Source organism: Anas platyrhynchos, chromosome 4, assembly GCF_047663525.1.
Source record: "Anas platyrhynchos isolate ZD024472 breed Pekin duck chromosome 4, IASCAAS_PekinDuck_T2T, whole genome shotgun sequence".
Lineage (NCBI taxonomy): Eukaryota > Metazoa > Chordata > Aves > Anseriformes > Anatidae > Anas > Anas platyrhynchos.
Genome location: NC_092590.1, coordinates 79,157,238 through 79,173,441, shown reverse-complemented (window position 1 = coordinate 79,173,441; position 16,204 = coordinate 79,157,238). Strand labels below are relative to the sequence as shown.

The 16,204-nt window shown below is 66.5% G+C and overlaps 1 protein-coding gene across 2 annotated transcripts; it reads left to right on the top strand.

Annotated features, from left to right (window-relative positions):
- The first annotated feature begins 688 nt into the window (after window positions 1–688).
- SIGLEC1 (sialic acid binding Ig like lectin 1) lies at window positions 689–15,781 on the top strand. Of its 2 annotated transcripts, none has more exons than XM_038172120.2 (23): window positions 689–847; window positions 1,650–1,759; window positions 2,162–2,518; window positions 2,600–2,896; window positions 3,159–3,422; window positions 3,696–3,895; window positions 4,037–4,091; window positions 4,602–4,901; window positions 5,548–5,799; window positions 6,229–6,531; window positions 6,977–7,237; window positions 8,666–8,965; window positions 9,445–9,705; window positions 10,325–10,627; window positions 11,015–11,269; window positions 11,946–12,233; window positions 12,353–12,604; window positions 12,979–13,272; window positions 13,368–13,622; window positions 13,745–14,041; window positions 14,730–14,829; window positions 14,912–14,984; window positions 15,392–15,781. In XM_038172120.2, exons 2-23 carry the CDS (start codon window positions 1,699–1,701, stop codon window positions 15,407–15,409), a joined length of 5,046 nt encoding a protein of 1,681 aa, XP_038028048.2. In that variant the 5' UTR covers window positions 689–847; window positions 1,650–1,698; the 3' UTR covers window positions 15,410–15,781. The 2 variants fall into 2 exon arrangements, with proteins under 2 accessions (XP_038028048.2, XP_071894044.1); XM_072037943.1 differs by having other exon boundaries at window positions 13,726–14,041.
- Window positions 15,782–16,204: the final 423 nt, after the last annotated feature.

Below are 16,204 nucleotides of genomic sequence, written 5' to 3'. Positions count from 1 at the left end.
GTGCACGCAGCACCCCGGGGCTCACAGTTCTCACGTTCCCAGCCCTTTTGCACAAAATCAAGCAGACTGCGAGTCCTCAAACACACAGAGCGCCCGTGCCACCTTGCAGGTTCCCTTCCCCTAAATCCAGGCACCTGCAGCAGATGCTGGACCTGGGCCCTTTCCCAGAGCAGCCCAGCACCAGCGCGGTCCCCGCGTGCTGCGGCACCGGCACGGGCAGCAACGGAACGGCCCCATTGGTTTCTGTGGGGCCCCAGGCTGGCTCTGGGGGTGGCTGAGCCCCAAAATTTGGCATGGGGGTGCCCAGGGCTGTAGGGAATCTGTGCCTGCCCTGGGGGCTCTCTGTCAGGCTCACCCCGCTGCAGGGTCAGCGGCACGGATCAGGGGCACCCAGCGGGGCCCTAAAACTGGACCCTGGAGTGGGTCGGTGCCTCCTGTGCCCTAATTTGGGCTGGGCACAGCACAAGGGTGCTGAGGGGGTGCAAAAGCATTCACCCCCCCAAATAGGACTGGGGGCCTGGACCCCTGCAAAATCCCCCCGTGTGGACCACCTTGGCGCCCGCCCCAAAAGAGCCCCCATCAGGAAAAGGCCAGAAAGAGCTGACGGTGGCAGCCACTTCCCAAAATTGGAGGCAGGGACAAACCCCTAAACAGGGAAGTGATGTGGATTTGGGCTCCTTACCCCCCGCTGCAGATAAATAGCTCGCCCCTGGCCGCGCAGGACAGGCGGTGGCACGGAGGCACAGCCGGGTGCCCGCCGGAGGACACGGGGACCACCGGGGGACACGGGGACCACCGGGGGACACGGGGACCACCGGGGGACACAGACCCTCAGTGTCACACCGAGGTAATGCTGCTGCCCCTGGGGCACGGAGGGGCTGGGAAGGGGACCCTGGGGGCTGAGGTTTGCCATGGGGGTGCTGTAGGATCAGTGCCGGGGGTGCCGAGCAGTTTCCCCATTCCCCTCCTGGTGCCCAGCCCCACGGGTGAGCTCCAGCAGCGCCCCAAGGAGCTGGCATCTGCCTGGCACTGCCCCTGTAGGGATTTTGGAGGTTGTCCTGCAGAGATGGGTGCGTGTGGGTGCAGAGGGGACGGTTACAGCTCCTTCCCGGGGCACTCACCCCATTTTCCCTTCTCCCATCCAGGCACCGTCCTGTCGGTGTCGGGGTGGCGACGCTCAGCCCCTGCTGCTCCATCCCACACACTCAGCTTATCAATTCCTGCTGAACCCAGCCAAAATTCGGCTTTGCAGAGCTGCCGTGCCCCAGCCCCAATCCCCGGTGCCCCCATTTGGCTGCTCACGGGACCCCGGCCCCACCGCCAGAAAACGAAACCAGGAGGGGAGGCAGGGAAATGAAACCGGGGGCCGCGGCGCTTCCTTCCCCTCGATTAATAAATCCCAGCCCGCAGAGAACAAAATACTGATGGGAAGAGCACAAAAAGGGGGAAGTGCTGCTGCTGTTTAATCCCGACCGCTGCCGGCGCGCCGGGGCTGTGCGGTGGCTGCTGGGGACAGCAATGGGGTCACCTTGTGGGGTCACCCCCTGGGGACAGCAGCACGGGGTGAGGAGGCTTTGGGGCCAGGAGGTGACGCGGGGCTGGGTGGATTAACGTGGTTCTGGGGCTTTTGGCCACCCTTCTGCCATCAGGGGCTGCTGCGCAACGACCCAACACCTCCTGCCCTCTTCCGCCTGCCCCATGGCTGTGGCCACGTCCCCCCTGCAGTGGCTCGTCCTCATGGCCAGCCTTGTGCCCCCAGGTAAGGTGCCACCACACCAGCCCACGGAGCAGTGGGACAGCCAGGGCATGGAGAAAGGACTTGGAGACGGGGAGAGGGGCAAGAAAACGAGCTCCTGAAGGGCTCAGAGGGCAAATTTCCCCTTTTCTTCCTGGTGATTTAGGGCCTTTGCCCTTTGAGTCCAGCCGGTGCCTTTTGCCTGCTGGAAGCCCCGCTGGGAGCATCGCCCCCGGCCGGACCCTTCCCCATTTATCTCCACCTCCACGCTTTCTCCTGGAGGGTTCAGCTCTCCTCTCCCAAACCCCACCGTGGCCCTGGCTGGATGGGGTCAGGGCTCATGGCACGGGGCTCGTGGGGTGGCACAGGGGGGCCGGGCACCAGCAGCCACCCCACATCGCCCACCCCCTGCCTTCCCTCCGCCAGCCCACGGCTCCTGGGGTGTCAGCTACCCCCCCGAGCTGAGGAGCATCACGGGTTCCTGCGTGGTGTTCCCCTGCACGCTGAGCTTCCCCGACAGCATCTCGGCCAGCAAAGGCATCGTGGCCATCTGGTACAAGGACTACAGCAACCAGAAGACCGTGGTGTACCACTCGGAGGGCCAGGACGTGGACGCCAGGTTTCGGGACCGAGCCCAGCTCCTGGGGGACCCGGCTGCTCACAACTGCACCCTGCTGCTGCGGGGGGTGACCCCGGAGGACAGCGGGCCCTACAAATTCCGCTTCGAGATCGTCGACGGGGACCGGTGGTCGGCGGAGCGGGACGTGGAGCTGAGAGTTTCGGGTGGGTACGGCGGGGATCCCCCCTGGACCCCGTGCTCACCCATCCCGTGAGGACGTCCCATCCTCGGCTCCCCATCCCCAGATGTCCTGGAGCGCCCCAGCATTGCGGCCAGCGAGGAGGTGCCGGAGGGGACCGAGGTCACCTTCCAGTGCTCCACGCCCTACGTCTGCCCGCTGAGCGACGTGGCCCTGCGCTGGGCGGGCTACGATGAGCGCGTCTCCTCCGTGTCCCCCCGCCTGCAGCTGGACACCAGCGGGGTCGGCCACCACCTGAGCCTCGCCACCTCCTTCTCCTGGAAGGACCACGCCAGGGAGCTCTTCTGCGAGGTGCTCCACGGCTCCCAGAAGGCGAGCGGGGAGCTGGTCCTGCGGGTGAGACGTACGTGGGGCAGGGCGTCCCCAGCTTCTCCCTCCCTGCTCCTCCACGACCAGCGCCCGTTCAGGTCCCACAGCCATCCTGCAGTGCCCCCCCCCACCCTTTCTGCCCCCTTTGTCCCATCTTTGTCCCCTTTTCCCTGCTCCTTTCCTCCGTGCAGAGCCTCTCAGGGCTCCTTTCCCTGGCACCACCTCCGCGCCAGCATCCCCGGGGTCCCTCCCGGCTTCCCCTCCGCCACCGCGCCGTTCTGTGTCCCCCCCCGCAGACGCCCCCAAAGGCACCAGGGTGTCGATCACCCCCTCGGCGCAGAACATCCTGGTGGGGGACACGGTGTCTCTGAGCTGCGAGGTGAACAGCAGCTACCCCCCGGTGTCTGCGTACCAGTGGTACAAGGACGGAGCCGCCGCGGGCACCGAGCGCACCCTGACGCTGCGGGGCGTGCGGCGGGCGGACCACGGGCAGTACCGCTGCGAAGCCCACAACGCCCTCGGGGCCGGCACGGCGCCCCCCGTGATGCTCTACGTCTTCTGTAAGTGCCGGGGGGCTGCTGGCTGGGGGGGGGGCACCCAGTCTGAAAGGGGCAGAGGGAACCAGGCTGATGGGACCGGGTGGGAAAGCGTCTGCCCTGGGTTGGGTACCTTGGGTACCCCTGCGTGTGCCCAAGCACAGGTCCTCAGTGCCGCAGGATGCTGCTGCACACGCAGAGGATTTCACTCCGGGGGGCATTAAATTTGGAAAAAAAACTGTGCCCAGCCTGCTGGGGGTCTCCTGCCCGCCCTGAGCGAGCTCCCATCTCCTCCAGCCGCCGAGATCTCCGTGAGCCCCGCGGCCGAGGTGCGGGAGGGGACGAGCGCGGAGCTGTCCTGCGACGTGCCCGGCAGGGAGGGCCAGGAGCTGAACTACACCTGGTACAAGAACAGCGCCTGGCTGCAGGACGGCCCCGCGCACACCCTGCTCTTCCACCGCGTGGCCACCAGCGACGCCGGCTTCTACTCCTGCAAGGTGAGGTCGGACCCGGAGACCCCTCGCAGGTCTCTTCCAAGCTGGATGATTCCCTGATTTTCTGTGGTTCTGGATGATTCTCTGATTTTCTGTGGTTCTGGATGATTCCCTGATTTTCTGTGGTTCTGTGGTTCTGTGAAGGTGACCAACGACCGGGGCAGCACCACGTCCCAGCCCGTCAGCCTGAGCGTGACCTGTGAGTGCTCGTGGCCCTGGCCATCACCCTGCGGGGATGGGGGGTCCCCGTGGGCAAAATCCCTTAGTGCCAGGGACCGTGCGAGCCCCCAGACACCAGCTGGGAAGGGGGATTCAGCCTCGCAGGGATGCTGCAGATGCAGCAGTTCCTGGCCATGAGCCCCGTGAAGGCAGCGGTCGGGGAGCTCCCTGCTCCAGGTGCCCCCGTCCGCTCCTTTTGGCACCTCGCGCCCCTCCGAAACGCCGCTCGGGGGTCACCACCCCAGGAGCCAGCGGGGATAATGACAGCTCGGGAGCTTTTTGCAAGTCAGGGGAAAAATAAAATAGCCCTGGGTTTGGCTCTGACATCGCTGCTCATAAATATAACCCGCTGACGTCAGGGGGAAAGCAGCTCCCAGGCGCAGCTGTGCCGGGTGGCCACGACGTGCGCGCGGCCGCCCAGGTAGGGCCACGATGCTGGGGGTTCTCCGGGGTCTGGCACAACCTCTGAGCCCCCCTCCCTGTGCTGCAGACCCCCCCAGGACCCCCTCCCTGACGCTGCTGCAGGAGCCGCAGGGCGGCGGGCTGGCTGTGGTGCACTGCTCGGTGGACAGCCGCCCGCCGGCCACCCTGGCGCTGTACCGCGACGGCAACCTCGTGGCCACCAGCGGCTCGCAGGTGGCCCCCAGCCAGCGGCTGGCCATCACGGCCTCCCGAAACGCCCTGCGCCTGGAGATCCGCGGCGTGAGGCCGCAGGATGGGGGGCAGTACCGCTGCACCGCCACCAACACCTTGGGCAACGCCAGCGCCACGCAGCCCTTCGTCACCCACAGTGAGTCCTGCTGTGCCCTGCTGGCTCCCATCCCTGGGGCTGGGGGCACGGATATGGGGGTTTTGGGGTGTTTCTGTGGGGCTGTGGCATCCCCCTGGGAGCAGCACCCGGGCACGGAGCGGGTCCCTGCTCCCTCTCACCACAGCCCCTGCTTTGGAGATGTGGGGTGGAGGGGAAGCAGCAATGAACGGGGAGGAGGGGAAAGCCCCCAAAAACACACCCAGGGGCATCTTCCTTAGGATGCCAAAAAAAACCAGGACGGACCTCAAGGTTCCAAAGGAAATACTGCTGCTCTGGGTGGTGCTGTTAGCTGGGTTGGTTTTCATCCGAGCCCCTCACCGCCCCCCCAGCCCCTCTCCTGGCCCAGCTCCTCTCACCAAACGCGGGTGCCTGGAGGGAGCTGACGTCCCCAGAAGGCACCCGTGGGTCCCTGCTGGTGGCAGAGAACTGGTGAGAACGGCTCAGGAGGGGACATCCCAGCGGGCTGCCACCACCCTCCAAGACCCCCCCCCCAGCTTTATGACCCCTTATCCGGGGGCTGCCCGGATCCGTGCGCTGCAGGGCAGTGGCGTGGGGGGGATTTGTGCAGGCGGGGGCAAAGGTTCCGCAGCAGAGGTTTCCCCAACCTCTCCCTTCCCTCCGGCAGCTGCCAGAGTCCAGATCCAGCCCTCGGCGGAGGTGCGGGAGGGGGAAGCCGTCACCCTGAGCTGCGAGGTGCCGGGTGACGTGGGGCCGGCCACCTTCACCTGGTACAGGAACGGCCGGTGGCTGCGCGAGGGCGTGGAGCCGGCGCTGAGCTTCCCGGCCATCCGCAGCGCCGACGCTGGAGCCTTCCAGTGCCTGGCACAGGGCAGCGGCCACAGCCACAGCTCGGCGGCCGTCACGCTCCGGGTGCTCTGTGAGTGCCGTGGGGGAACAATTTGGGGGGGGGGAGAAGTCCAGAAAAGCCCCTGATTCCCGGGAGCATCCCGTGATATCAATTCGTGGTCCTCAGAGCGCAAAGCGAGCCCACGTCGCCCTGTGACAGATATATCCCGGTTTGATTTCGCTTTCCGGATATTTTGTGCTGGGAAAAAAAATAATAATTAAAACCTTTCCTGATAGCAAACAAGGGAAAGACGGCTGGGAAGGCTCGGTGCTGAGGGAGGGGTGGGATTTTGTAGGCACGGCAGGGAATGTGCCTCACCCCGTGGCGGAGCAGTGCCCTCGGAGGTGCTGGGGACACCGCGGGTCCCTCATGGAGAGCAGGTAGATGTGGGACCCCCAGCTTTGGGGGTTCCCCTAACCCCACGGTCCCGTTCTCACCCACGCTGCTTTGTCCCTGCAGTCCCCCCCCGGCAGCCGGTGATGAGCTCCCTCCTGGAGACCCAGGGCGGGCAGCTGGGCATCATCCAGTGCTCCGTCCAGAGTGACCCGGAGGCCAACCTGACCCTGTGGAGAGGAGGAGAGGCACTGGCTTGCACGGGGGGCTGCCCCCCGGCCCCCAGCCCCCGGCTGCAGGCGACGGCCTCGTACAACAGCCTGAGGCTGGAGCTGCGGGACGTGGTGCTGGAGGACGAGGGCACCTACGTGTGCCAGGCCAGGAACACGCAGGGCAACGCCAGCGCCTCCATGGCCTTCAGTGCCGAGAGTGAGTGCGGTGATGGGGAGGGGGGTACCGGGGTCTGAGCCCCCAGGGTGAGACCCCAGGAGAGGGGTGCCGGAGAGGGGTGGGTACTGCATGCATAAAGGCAGAGGGAGTGCCGGTAGCACATGACACCCAGGGTAGCAAACAGCATCGATCCCCAAAAGTGTGCTCAGGGTGCTGGGGAGGGCCACCAGCGGGATTACAGCGGGTGCAGCAAGGGGAGGGTGCAGCCAGCAGCCCCTGTGGACCCCCCCCATGGGCTCCCAGTGGTCCTGGGTGCTGTGCGCACCGTGGTGCCTTCTGGTGCCATACCTGCAGAGGTGCCCACAGTGGTGCCGCTCATGGCATCGTGGTACCGGGGCCAAATATCCAGCCTTGCAGCCCCGCAGCCCCCCTGCAGCTCCGGGTGTTGCAGCTGAGCCCCCCCCCCGATTCTCCCTGCCCTCAGCCGCCCGCGTCGTGGTGTCCCCATCTCCCCACGTGCTGGAAGGCAGCGCCGCCAACCTGACGTGCCAAGTGAGCAGCGGGTCCCCGAGCCTGCCCAACGTCACCTGGTACAGGAACGGGCAGAGGATCCCCCGGGACCCCCACCCCGATGCATCCCTGGTGCTGCAGCGGGTGGTGAGGGGGGACGCGGGGCTCTACCATTGCACCGCCGCCACCGGGAGGAGCAGCCGGAGCTCTGCCGCCGTCCTGCTGGATGTGCTGTGTGAGTGCGGGGGGCTGCGGGTGTTGGGGGGCTGGGGGTGTTTGGAGGGCTGGGGGTGTTGGGGTGCTGGGGATGTTTGGGGTGTTGGGGGTGTTTGGGGTGTTGGGGTTGTTGGGGAGCTGGGGATATTTGGGGTGCTGGGGATGTTGGGGTGCTGGGGATATTTGGGACACTGGGGATATTTGGGGTGCTGGGGATATTTGGGGTGCTGGGGATGTCTGGGGTGTTGGGGATGTTCAGGGGGCTGGGGATGTTGGGGTGCTGGGGATGTTTGGGACACAGGATATTGGGGTGCTGGGCATATTTAGGGTGCTGGGGATGTTTGGGTGCTGGGGATATTTGGGGCACTGGGGATATTTGGGGTGCTGGGGATATTTGGGGTGCAGGGGGTGTTGGGGTGCTGAGCATATTGGGGTACTGGGCATGTTGGGATGCTGGGGATGTTTGGGGCACTGGGGATATTTGGGGTGCTGGGCATGTTGGGGTGCTGGGCATGTTGGGGTGCTGGGGATGTTTGGGGTGCTGGACATGTTGGAGTGCTGGGGATGTTTGGGGCACTGGGGATATTTGGGGTGCTGGGGATATTTGGGGTGCTGGGGATGTTTGGGGTGTTGGGGATGTTTGGGGTGCTGGGCATGTTTGGGGTGCTGGGGATGTTTGGGTGCCAAGGATGTTGGGGAGCTGGGGATATTTGGGGTGCTGGGAGTGTTGGGGGGCTGGGCATGTTGGGGTACTGGGCATGTTGGGATGCTGGAGATGTTTGGGGCACTGGGGATGTTGGGGTGCTGGGGATGTTTGGGGTGTTGGTGATGTTTGGGGCACTGGGGATCTTTGGGGTTCTGGGGATGTTTGGGGTGCTGGGCATGTTTGGGGCACTGGGGATATTTGGAGTGCTGGGGGTGTTGGGGCACTGGGGATGTTTGGGGCACTGGGGATATTTGGCGTGCTGGGCGTGTTTTGGGGTCTGTCATGTGCTGCAGGAGCAGCTTTTTGCCTGCCCCTGCTCTTCTCTGGGCAGGGACCGCCCTTGTGCTGGTGCAGGGGCCCTGTGGCACCGCATGGAGCGCAGGGGGGTGGGCACGCAGAGATGTGCACGCCACCCCCTTTATTATTACCTTGGGGTTGGTGCTTACACGTAGCCTACACCCAAGTGCCTCTGCTCAGACTCGTGGCCCCCAGGGGCATGCCCACAGCCTGGGTGGGTGCAGGTGCTCGGGTCTGAGTGCCTTGGGGTGTCCCCGTGGGGATCCGTCCCCCCCCGTGCCCCCCGGAGGTCACCCTGCAGCCCCCCACACCGCCGCCCCTGAGCATGAGCTGTGCTGCTCAGGTGGTCTCTGTCCTGTCCCATCCCGTCCTGTCCCATCCCGTCCCCTCCCGAGGTGGCTCTGGGGACAGGTATCCGTGCAATGGCCGCGCTGTCCCCCGCAGACCCCCCGAGGGACCCTCAGCTCACCGCCTTCCTGGAGACGCAGCGGGGCCGGCTGGCCATCTTCGAGGGCTCGGTGGCGAGCAACCCCCCTGCCCAGCTGGCCCTGTACCGGGGCGAGGAGCTGGTGGCCTCCAGCGGCACGGGGCACGGCACCAACCCGAGGGTCAGTGCCACGGCCACCCCCAACGCGCTCCGGGTGGAGATCCGGGATGTCACGCTGGCAGACGAGGGCACCTACAGCCTCACCGCCACCAACGCGCACGGCACCGTGTCCCAGCACCTCGATTTCCGTGTGCAGGGTGAGCAGGGGCGTGTGGCACGGGCGTTGGGGTCAGTCCTGGTGGGTGCCAAGCGCCGTGGGGCAGGGCTGTGACCTTTTCCGCATTGCTCCTGCCTCTGCGCAGCCGTCGGGTGGGGAGGGATGATGGCTCTGGCTGCCCCATGGGGACAACGGGGCAGAGAAACGTCACCGAGCATCTCAGGCTGTGTCCAGATGGCAGAATGTGGCCAGATTTCTGCAGGGGGTGCGATCCTGCTGCCCCCAGGGAGTGTGGTTTGTGCTAAAACCCCGTGCGCAGCAGCTGGGCAGGGTCTCCAAGGGTTGCTCCCCTCACCCCGGTGCTCAGGACCGGTCACTTTTTTGGGGAGAGGCCGGAGCATCCCCTGGGGATGGTGCTGGGTCCCTGATCTAAACGCCCAGCAGCAGCCTCGGGATGCAGCAGGGGCACCAAAATGCTGCGAGGCGTCGTGTCCCCCACGCTCTGCTCTCCTCCCTCAGCCGCCCGCGTCCTCATCTCGCCGTCGGCGGAGGTGCTGGAAGGGGACGACGTCTCCCTGACGTGCGAGGTGCCGGGGGAGCCTCAGGAGGATGCCACCTTCTCCTGGTACAAGGACAGCAAGAGCCTGCAGGACAGCCCCAGCCGCGTCCTCGAGCTGCCCCACGTCACCAGCGCTGCCGCGGGCTCCTACCACTGCAAATCCCACGGCCCCGCGGGGACCGGTGCCAGCATCTCCCCGGCCATCAGCCTGCGTGTCCTGTGTGAGTGGGCGAGGGGACGGCATCCCTGGGGGCACGGAGGGGTGGTGGGGACACGGCACGTGGGGTGGGCCGTGGCACGGGACGCACAGCGGGGCGCGGCACGGCTCCTGCTGCTGGCACCGTCCCCCCGGATGGCCCCCGCGCAGGCAGGCTGGGGTTTAGGAACAGCTCTACAGTAAAGAATTGTCTGCCCGGAGAAAACACCAAAATTTTAAAATTAGGGTGTTTGGGGAGTGTGTCTCCTCGATAAGGTTGTGGTCTGTGTAGAAGCCACCTCACCCGGAGGTGTCCCCGTTCAGGCAGGGATGTTGGGTGGAAGCGCGGTGCCACCCCAGACCCCAGCTGCCTGCTGTTAGTTAAAAAAGGGGGAAAAACTGCAATAACCAGTGCTTTGGTTCTGTTAAAACAACACATTTTGACCTAATTACATTTTTCAAGACTCGAGTTTTGGAGAAATATCGTCCCTCTGGGACAGGGGAGGGAAACTCCAGGCAAGGAAATGTTGGCTGGTGCTTGTGTGAGCATGCGGTGCCGCCGTGTGGGTGCTCCCCGAGGGGTACCCAAAAAAAAACCAGGGACCCAGCCTTGCTGACACCCCTCCACATCTCACGCCCTGCAGATCCCCCCCGGGTGCCGGTGCTGAGCTCCTTCCTGGAGTCGCCGGGGGGGCGTCGGGGCGTGCTGCAGTGCCGGGTGGACAGCAGCCCCCCGGCGCAGCTGGAGCTCTCCAAGGACGGCTCCTTGGTGGCCTCCAGCGCGCTGCCCGCCCCCGCCACCTCCCCGCGGCTCGGCGTCACCGCGGCCACCAACAGCCTGCGGGTGAGCATCGGCGACGTGCTGCTGGAGGACGAGGGCGAGTACGTGTGCGCCGCCAGCAACGCCTACGGCAACGCCAGCACCGCCGCCAACTTCACGGCAGGGAGTGAGTGCCGTGGGCACGGGGTGGGCACGGGGTGGGCACGGGGTGGGCACGGTGCTGAGGCTGCGTGCCAAGGGGAGGCCGGGTGCTGGGGGCTGCAGGGAAGGTGTGGATGGAGAGCTAGAATAGGATGGAAATAGGGAAGGGATGGTGGAAGCTGCGGGTTTATGGGGTGGAGGGTGACCAGGGGCAGTGCGCACATGGAGCAGGAGCTGCGGCTCCGTCCCCAGGGGGATGCGTGGCTGTAGGAAGCCCCCACGGCACGGCTGCGGTGTCCCCATCACCTCTGGCCTGGAGCAGCAGGGAGGGAGCCCGGAGAGAAATCCCAGCTGGTGCTGGAGCCCAGAGCTCATTTTTTTTTTCCTGACTCTCTTCTTTCTCCCATCTCAGCTGCCCGGGTTTGGATCTCACCCTCCTCGGAGGTGCGTGAAGGGGACGCCGTGACCCTGACGTGCGCCGTGGAGAGCGCAGCCCAGGAGGCTCTGAGCTACACCTGGTACAAGAACGGGGTCAGGCTGAGCAGCGGCACGGCCCCACAAATCGTCCTCCCCAGCGTGGGGGCCGCCGACGCCGCCTCCTACCACTGCGCCGTGCAGAGCCCCGCCGGCACCCGCAGCGTGGCCCCCAGCACCCTCAGCGTCCTCTGTGAGTTTTTGGGGGGCTTCGGAGCCCCCATCCCTTTCCCTGGGCTGGAAACCCCCCCATTGTCTGGAAACCCCCAGACAATGCCAGCGAGGTCCCTGCTCCTCCCAGCTCCGCAAGTTTTTCTTTGCATTTTGAACCAAAGCTGCAACAGAAATATTTTTGGCTTTCGGGGAAGATTGCAGGATTTTTATTTTTTTTTTTCTTTCCTGCTTTGGCAAATTAAAACCAGACTTTGTTTAAAAAAAAGATGTGCAAAAACCCTAGCTGCAAGTCAGAATGGAAGGTTTGCCTTTTTAGCAGAAAATGATGGTTTTAACTCATGAGTCTGCTGCGAGGGGTGGCTGCGAGGGGCTCTCCTGGAAACACCCCCCAGAGAGCCTCAAAAATGTGCCCCGTCTCTCCCTGCTCCCCGTTTTGGGTGGGGAATGCAGGAGAAATGCTGCTAACACCACCTTGGTGTCCTGGGCCCAGGTTTTTGCTGCCATTTCGCCAGCCCTGGTGTTCCCAGCAGAGGGGGGGGGGTTGCTGGAACGGGTGCGAGCCCCCCCCGGGGGGGCAAACCAGGAGCGGGCTGCAGGTGGGAACGGGCTCCGAGCGTGGCTGAGCTGGGCTTGGGTTCGAGGGAGGCGCAGGGAACCCAGGCTTGGCCCACAGCCCCCTCCCCTCTCATTTCCAGACCCCCCCCGGAACATGCAGCTGAAGGCCTTTGCGGAGAGCAGCGGGGGGAGCGCCGTCATCCTGCTCTGCACCGTGGAGAGCAACCCCCCGGCCGAGCTCAGCCTGCACCGGGGGGGGCAGCTGGTGGCCTCCAGCGCGTCCACGACCCCCACCCAACGCTCGCCCCCTCCCAACGCGCTGCGCCTGGAGCTGCCGGCCGCCGCGGCGCAGGACGAGGGCGAATACGAGTGCCGGGCACGCAGCCCCCTCGGCAGCACCAGCACATCCCTGCCCCTCCACGTGCAAGGTGAGCGTGGCACAGGGGGATTCGGGGCTCGGTGCCCCCCTCCGAGCCTCTCCGTGGGCACGTTGAGGGGTCCTGAGCCTTGCCACCCACCGGCACCCCCCTCCCCGTGTCTCCGCCAGCCGTCAGGGTGGTGGTGCGGCCAGGGAGCGAGGTGCAGGAGGGCACGGAGGTGACACTGAGCTGCGAGGATGTGGGTGCCCAGCTGGGCACCGTCTACGCCTGGTTCAAGAACGGGCGCTGGCTGCAGGAGGGTCCCGGTGCCGCGCTCCTGCTCCACGCTGCGCGCAGCAGCGATGCGGGCGCCTACAGCTGCCAGGCGCGGACGGGGGCGCGCAGCCGGAGAGCCCCCCCCGCAGCCCTGAGGGTGCTGTGTGAGTAAAAAGGGGGGGCTGCAGGGGATGCCCCACATCGGGGAAGAGCTGCCGGGGAGGGATGCATGGGCTGTGTCGCCATCTGGTGACCGCTGGTCCCGTCCCGAGGGTGCCCGGGGTGCTCCAAAAGGGGTGTTGGAAGGAAATGATTTGGTGGTAAAATGGTTTAAAATCCCTTGGGTGGTGCTGTGGTGGAGAGGACGCTGCTGCCCCACCGTGGGGGGGCTGATGGATGCTCCCCCCACCCTCACCGTGCCCCATCTCCCCAGCCTGAGCCAACAACGAGCGCACAAAACCCCCAAACCGGAGGGGGGGACGCGTTCCCCCGAGGCCACCCGGAGCCAGGAGGCGATGTGCTGTCCTTGTCCTTGCAGACGCGCCCCGGGAGCCGTCCTTCGTGTCCCTGGTGGAGCCGTGGGGCGGGCAGCAAGCCGAGCTGCTCTGCACTGTGGACAGCCACCCGCCCTCCGACATCACCCTGCTGCGGGGCCGCGCGCCCCTCGCCTCCACCCGGGGCCCCTCCGACCCCCGCGCCTCCGTCCAGGCTGAGCCCAACGCCCTGCGGGTGCGGATGGTGGCGCTGGGCCCGGGGGACGCGGGGCTCTACGTCTGCTCAGCCAACAACAGCTTCGGCACCGCGACCACCTCCCTGCTCCTCGCGGCGAGCGGTGAGCACCGCGCTGCCGGGGGCTTTGTGCCGCACGGGGGGCGTCCCCGTGAGCCCCGTGCCACGCCGCCTGCACGGCCCTTTCCTCCTGCTCAGGTGTCCGAGTCACGGTGGAGCCCTCTCCAGAAGTCCCCGAGGGTGCCACGGCCACCATGAACTGCTCGGCGGTGCCCTGGGTGGGCGACGAGGCCAACTACACGTGGTACAAGGACAGCCGGTGGCTGCGGGAGGGACCGGCCAGCGTCCTCGTCCTCGGCCCCGTTTCCAGCGCCGACGCCGGCTTCTACCACTGCCGGGCCAGCGGCGTGCGGGGCAGCGCGGCCTCGGCCCCCCTCAGCCTCACCGTGCTCTGTGAGTGCCCCCCAGCCCCTCGGGGACAAGGCAGGGGCTCTCGTCCCCCTCTCCCTGCCCCATTCCTCTCCCTATAACCCGGGGAGGGGGTTCCCTGTGCCAGCCCCCTCCTCTCCACGCAGACGCCCCGCGAGCCGTGGCCGTCAGCACCTTCCTGGAGAACCTGAGCGGGCGCGTGGGCATCGTGCTGTGCGTGGCCGACAGCCACCCCCCCGCCGCCCTCGCCCTGTACCGCCGCGGCCACCTCCTGGCCTCCAGCATGGCCACGGCCTCCACCCCGGGGCTGCGTGCAGCCGCCTCCCTCAACGCCCTGCGCTTGGAGATCGCGGCCCTGGGGCCCGAGGACGCGGGCGAGTACAGCTGCGTGGCCACCAACCCGCTGGGCAACGCCACGGCCAGCGCCTACTTCGACACCCGCAGTGAGTGGGGCCGGACCCCGCGGGGATGCTCTGCTTTTTTTGGGGGGGGTCTGTGGGATTTCAGGTTTTGGGGAGGTGGGGGATAATCGAGAGAGGTTTGAGGTTTTAGGTGGAAAGGCAAGGAGGATTCGCTGCCAAATCGTGCGTTTTGTGCTTGATTTTGGTGCTTCGTTCCCGGGGGCTTTGCTCCTGCAGCATCCCCGGCTGGGGGCGGAAGGATGCTGTGTAAGGGCTGCACCCCCCCCACAAGCAGAAAATTGAGCTGAATGCTAAAACTTGATGGAAAAATGAGAAAAAATGAGCTAGGGCTGGGTTCAGTGAACGGCAGAGCATGCTCATGCTGTCTGCCACTGTGCACGGCCCCCCACCCTCCACGTGTTGGCAGAGGGGGGCACAGGATGCCATCAGCAGGGGGGGGCACACAGCATTGTGCCAGCCTGTCCCACCTGGGACAGCAAAACGGGCAGGGACACTCCAGCACAAGTGTCCCCAAGAGGTCCCCACCGTGCCGTGCCACACTGCGCCCCCCCAGCCGTGGGGTCCCATGGGGGGGCGAGGCACCGACCCCACACCAGGGCCACGCTGCGGCTGCAGGCACAGGGAAGGGACCCGGAGGAGGCTCCCCAAAGCCCTTCCAGCCTGTCCCCAGCCCCTGGCACCGATGGGACCCCCCCTCCTGTTCCCGCAGCGCTCTCCCACCTCCTGGTGTTCACCGTCCTGGCCGGGCTGCTCCTCGCCCTGCTCTGCGTGGCCCTGCTGGCCCTCCTGGCCGTGAGGCTGTGGCCCAGGTAACGTCCCCTGGCTGGGACGGGGACGCGGGGACACGTGGGGGGGGCGCAGCGGGTGGCAGCTGCCTCTCCTCCTGCCCAGGCTGCGCAAAATTTGGGGCTTGCCGCGGGCTGAGGACACCTTCGAGCTGAGCAGGAAGCAGGAGCAGATGCAGGTAGGAGCCGGCAGTGCTGGGGGGGGCTCTGAGGACCCTGCCCCAAGCTCCTTTCATCGGGTCTCCATGGGGAGCAGCGTCCTGGAGCACCCATGGGCTCCCTGCAACCTGCCCTCACCCCCCCCCAATCCCTCTTCCCCCCCTTTCTCTCTGCTCCACCAACTCTGAGGGGTCCTGAGCGCCCCCAGCCCCAGTGTGGCCATGGGGCACGGTGCTGGGGGCTGGCTGGGGTCGGGGGCTGGCCATCATGGGGGTCTGGGCAGATGGGCACTGGGGGTCCAGGCTGCAGCCCAGCACCCCCTGAAGGGCTTCTCCCTGGGGGGGCTTCACGTGGGTGCTCCCTGGGGTGCTGTGGGTGCCCCCCTCACGGGGGCAGGGTCTCCCCAGCCAGCCCTGACCCTTTCCAGGTGGATGGAGAGTCCTAAGCCGCTGGCTCTTTGGCGCAGGAGTGACTGTAGCAGCTGGAAACCGCACAGCCCCCGACACGGGGGGGGCCCAGAGCCACCCTGGGGCAACCCAGCCCCATCCTGACACCCCCTCCAAGCCCCCCCTGCCTCCCTCCTTCCCTCCCCTGCTGTGCTGGGCACAGCGCCCGTGGTGCTCCGGCTGCGCGCGGTGCGCCGCGGTCCGTGGCTGCTCGGAGCTGCCAAAATCCCAGGACCCCCCCACCCAGGAGGGGGGTGCGAGCCTGGTGCCGGCCTCTCCATCACCACCATCCTCACCCCCCCACCGAGCTGCTGCCCCCGGGGGGCTGCGTGCTACTCACCTGTCTGGAAATAAAGCACGGAGCAGTGCGAGCAGTGCGCGTCTGGGGGCAGGGGGGGGCTGCGCTCAGCGCCCTGGGGGCTGCTTTGGGAATGGGGGGAGCCCACCCCCCTGGCACAGCGGGCAGGGGGCTCTGCCAAGGGTTCACCGTGGGGGTTTGCTTGCAGCAGCCTCAGCCCTGTCCCCTCCCCGTTAGATGTCACCCTGAGGCCACCCGTGCCGTGGGTGCCCACGCAGCGGGGTGGTGGTGGCGGGGGTGATGCTCGCCCACGTGGGCGCTTAATCCCGCGTTATCCGGCTGCTTTGCTGCTTTGTTTGGTTCCTGGAGGAGCGTGCCACGGCTGGCGTGGGGCGTGGGGCAGCCCCCACACCCCCCCTCTGATCCCAACGCCTCCCCCCTGCCCGGCCCCAGCACCCCTCTGCCTCTCCGCACCCAAACCCCACGGAGTCGCTGC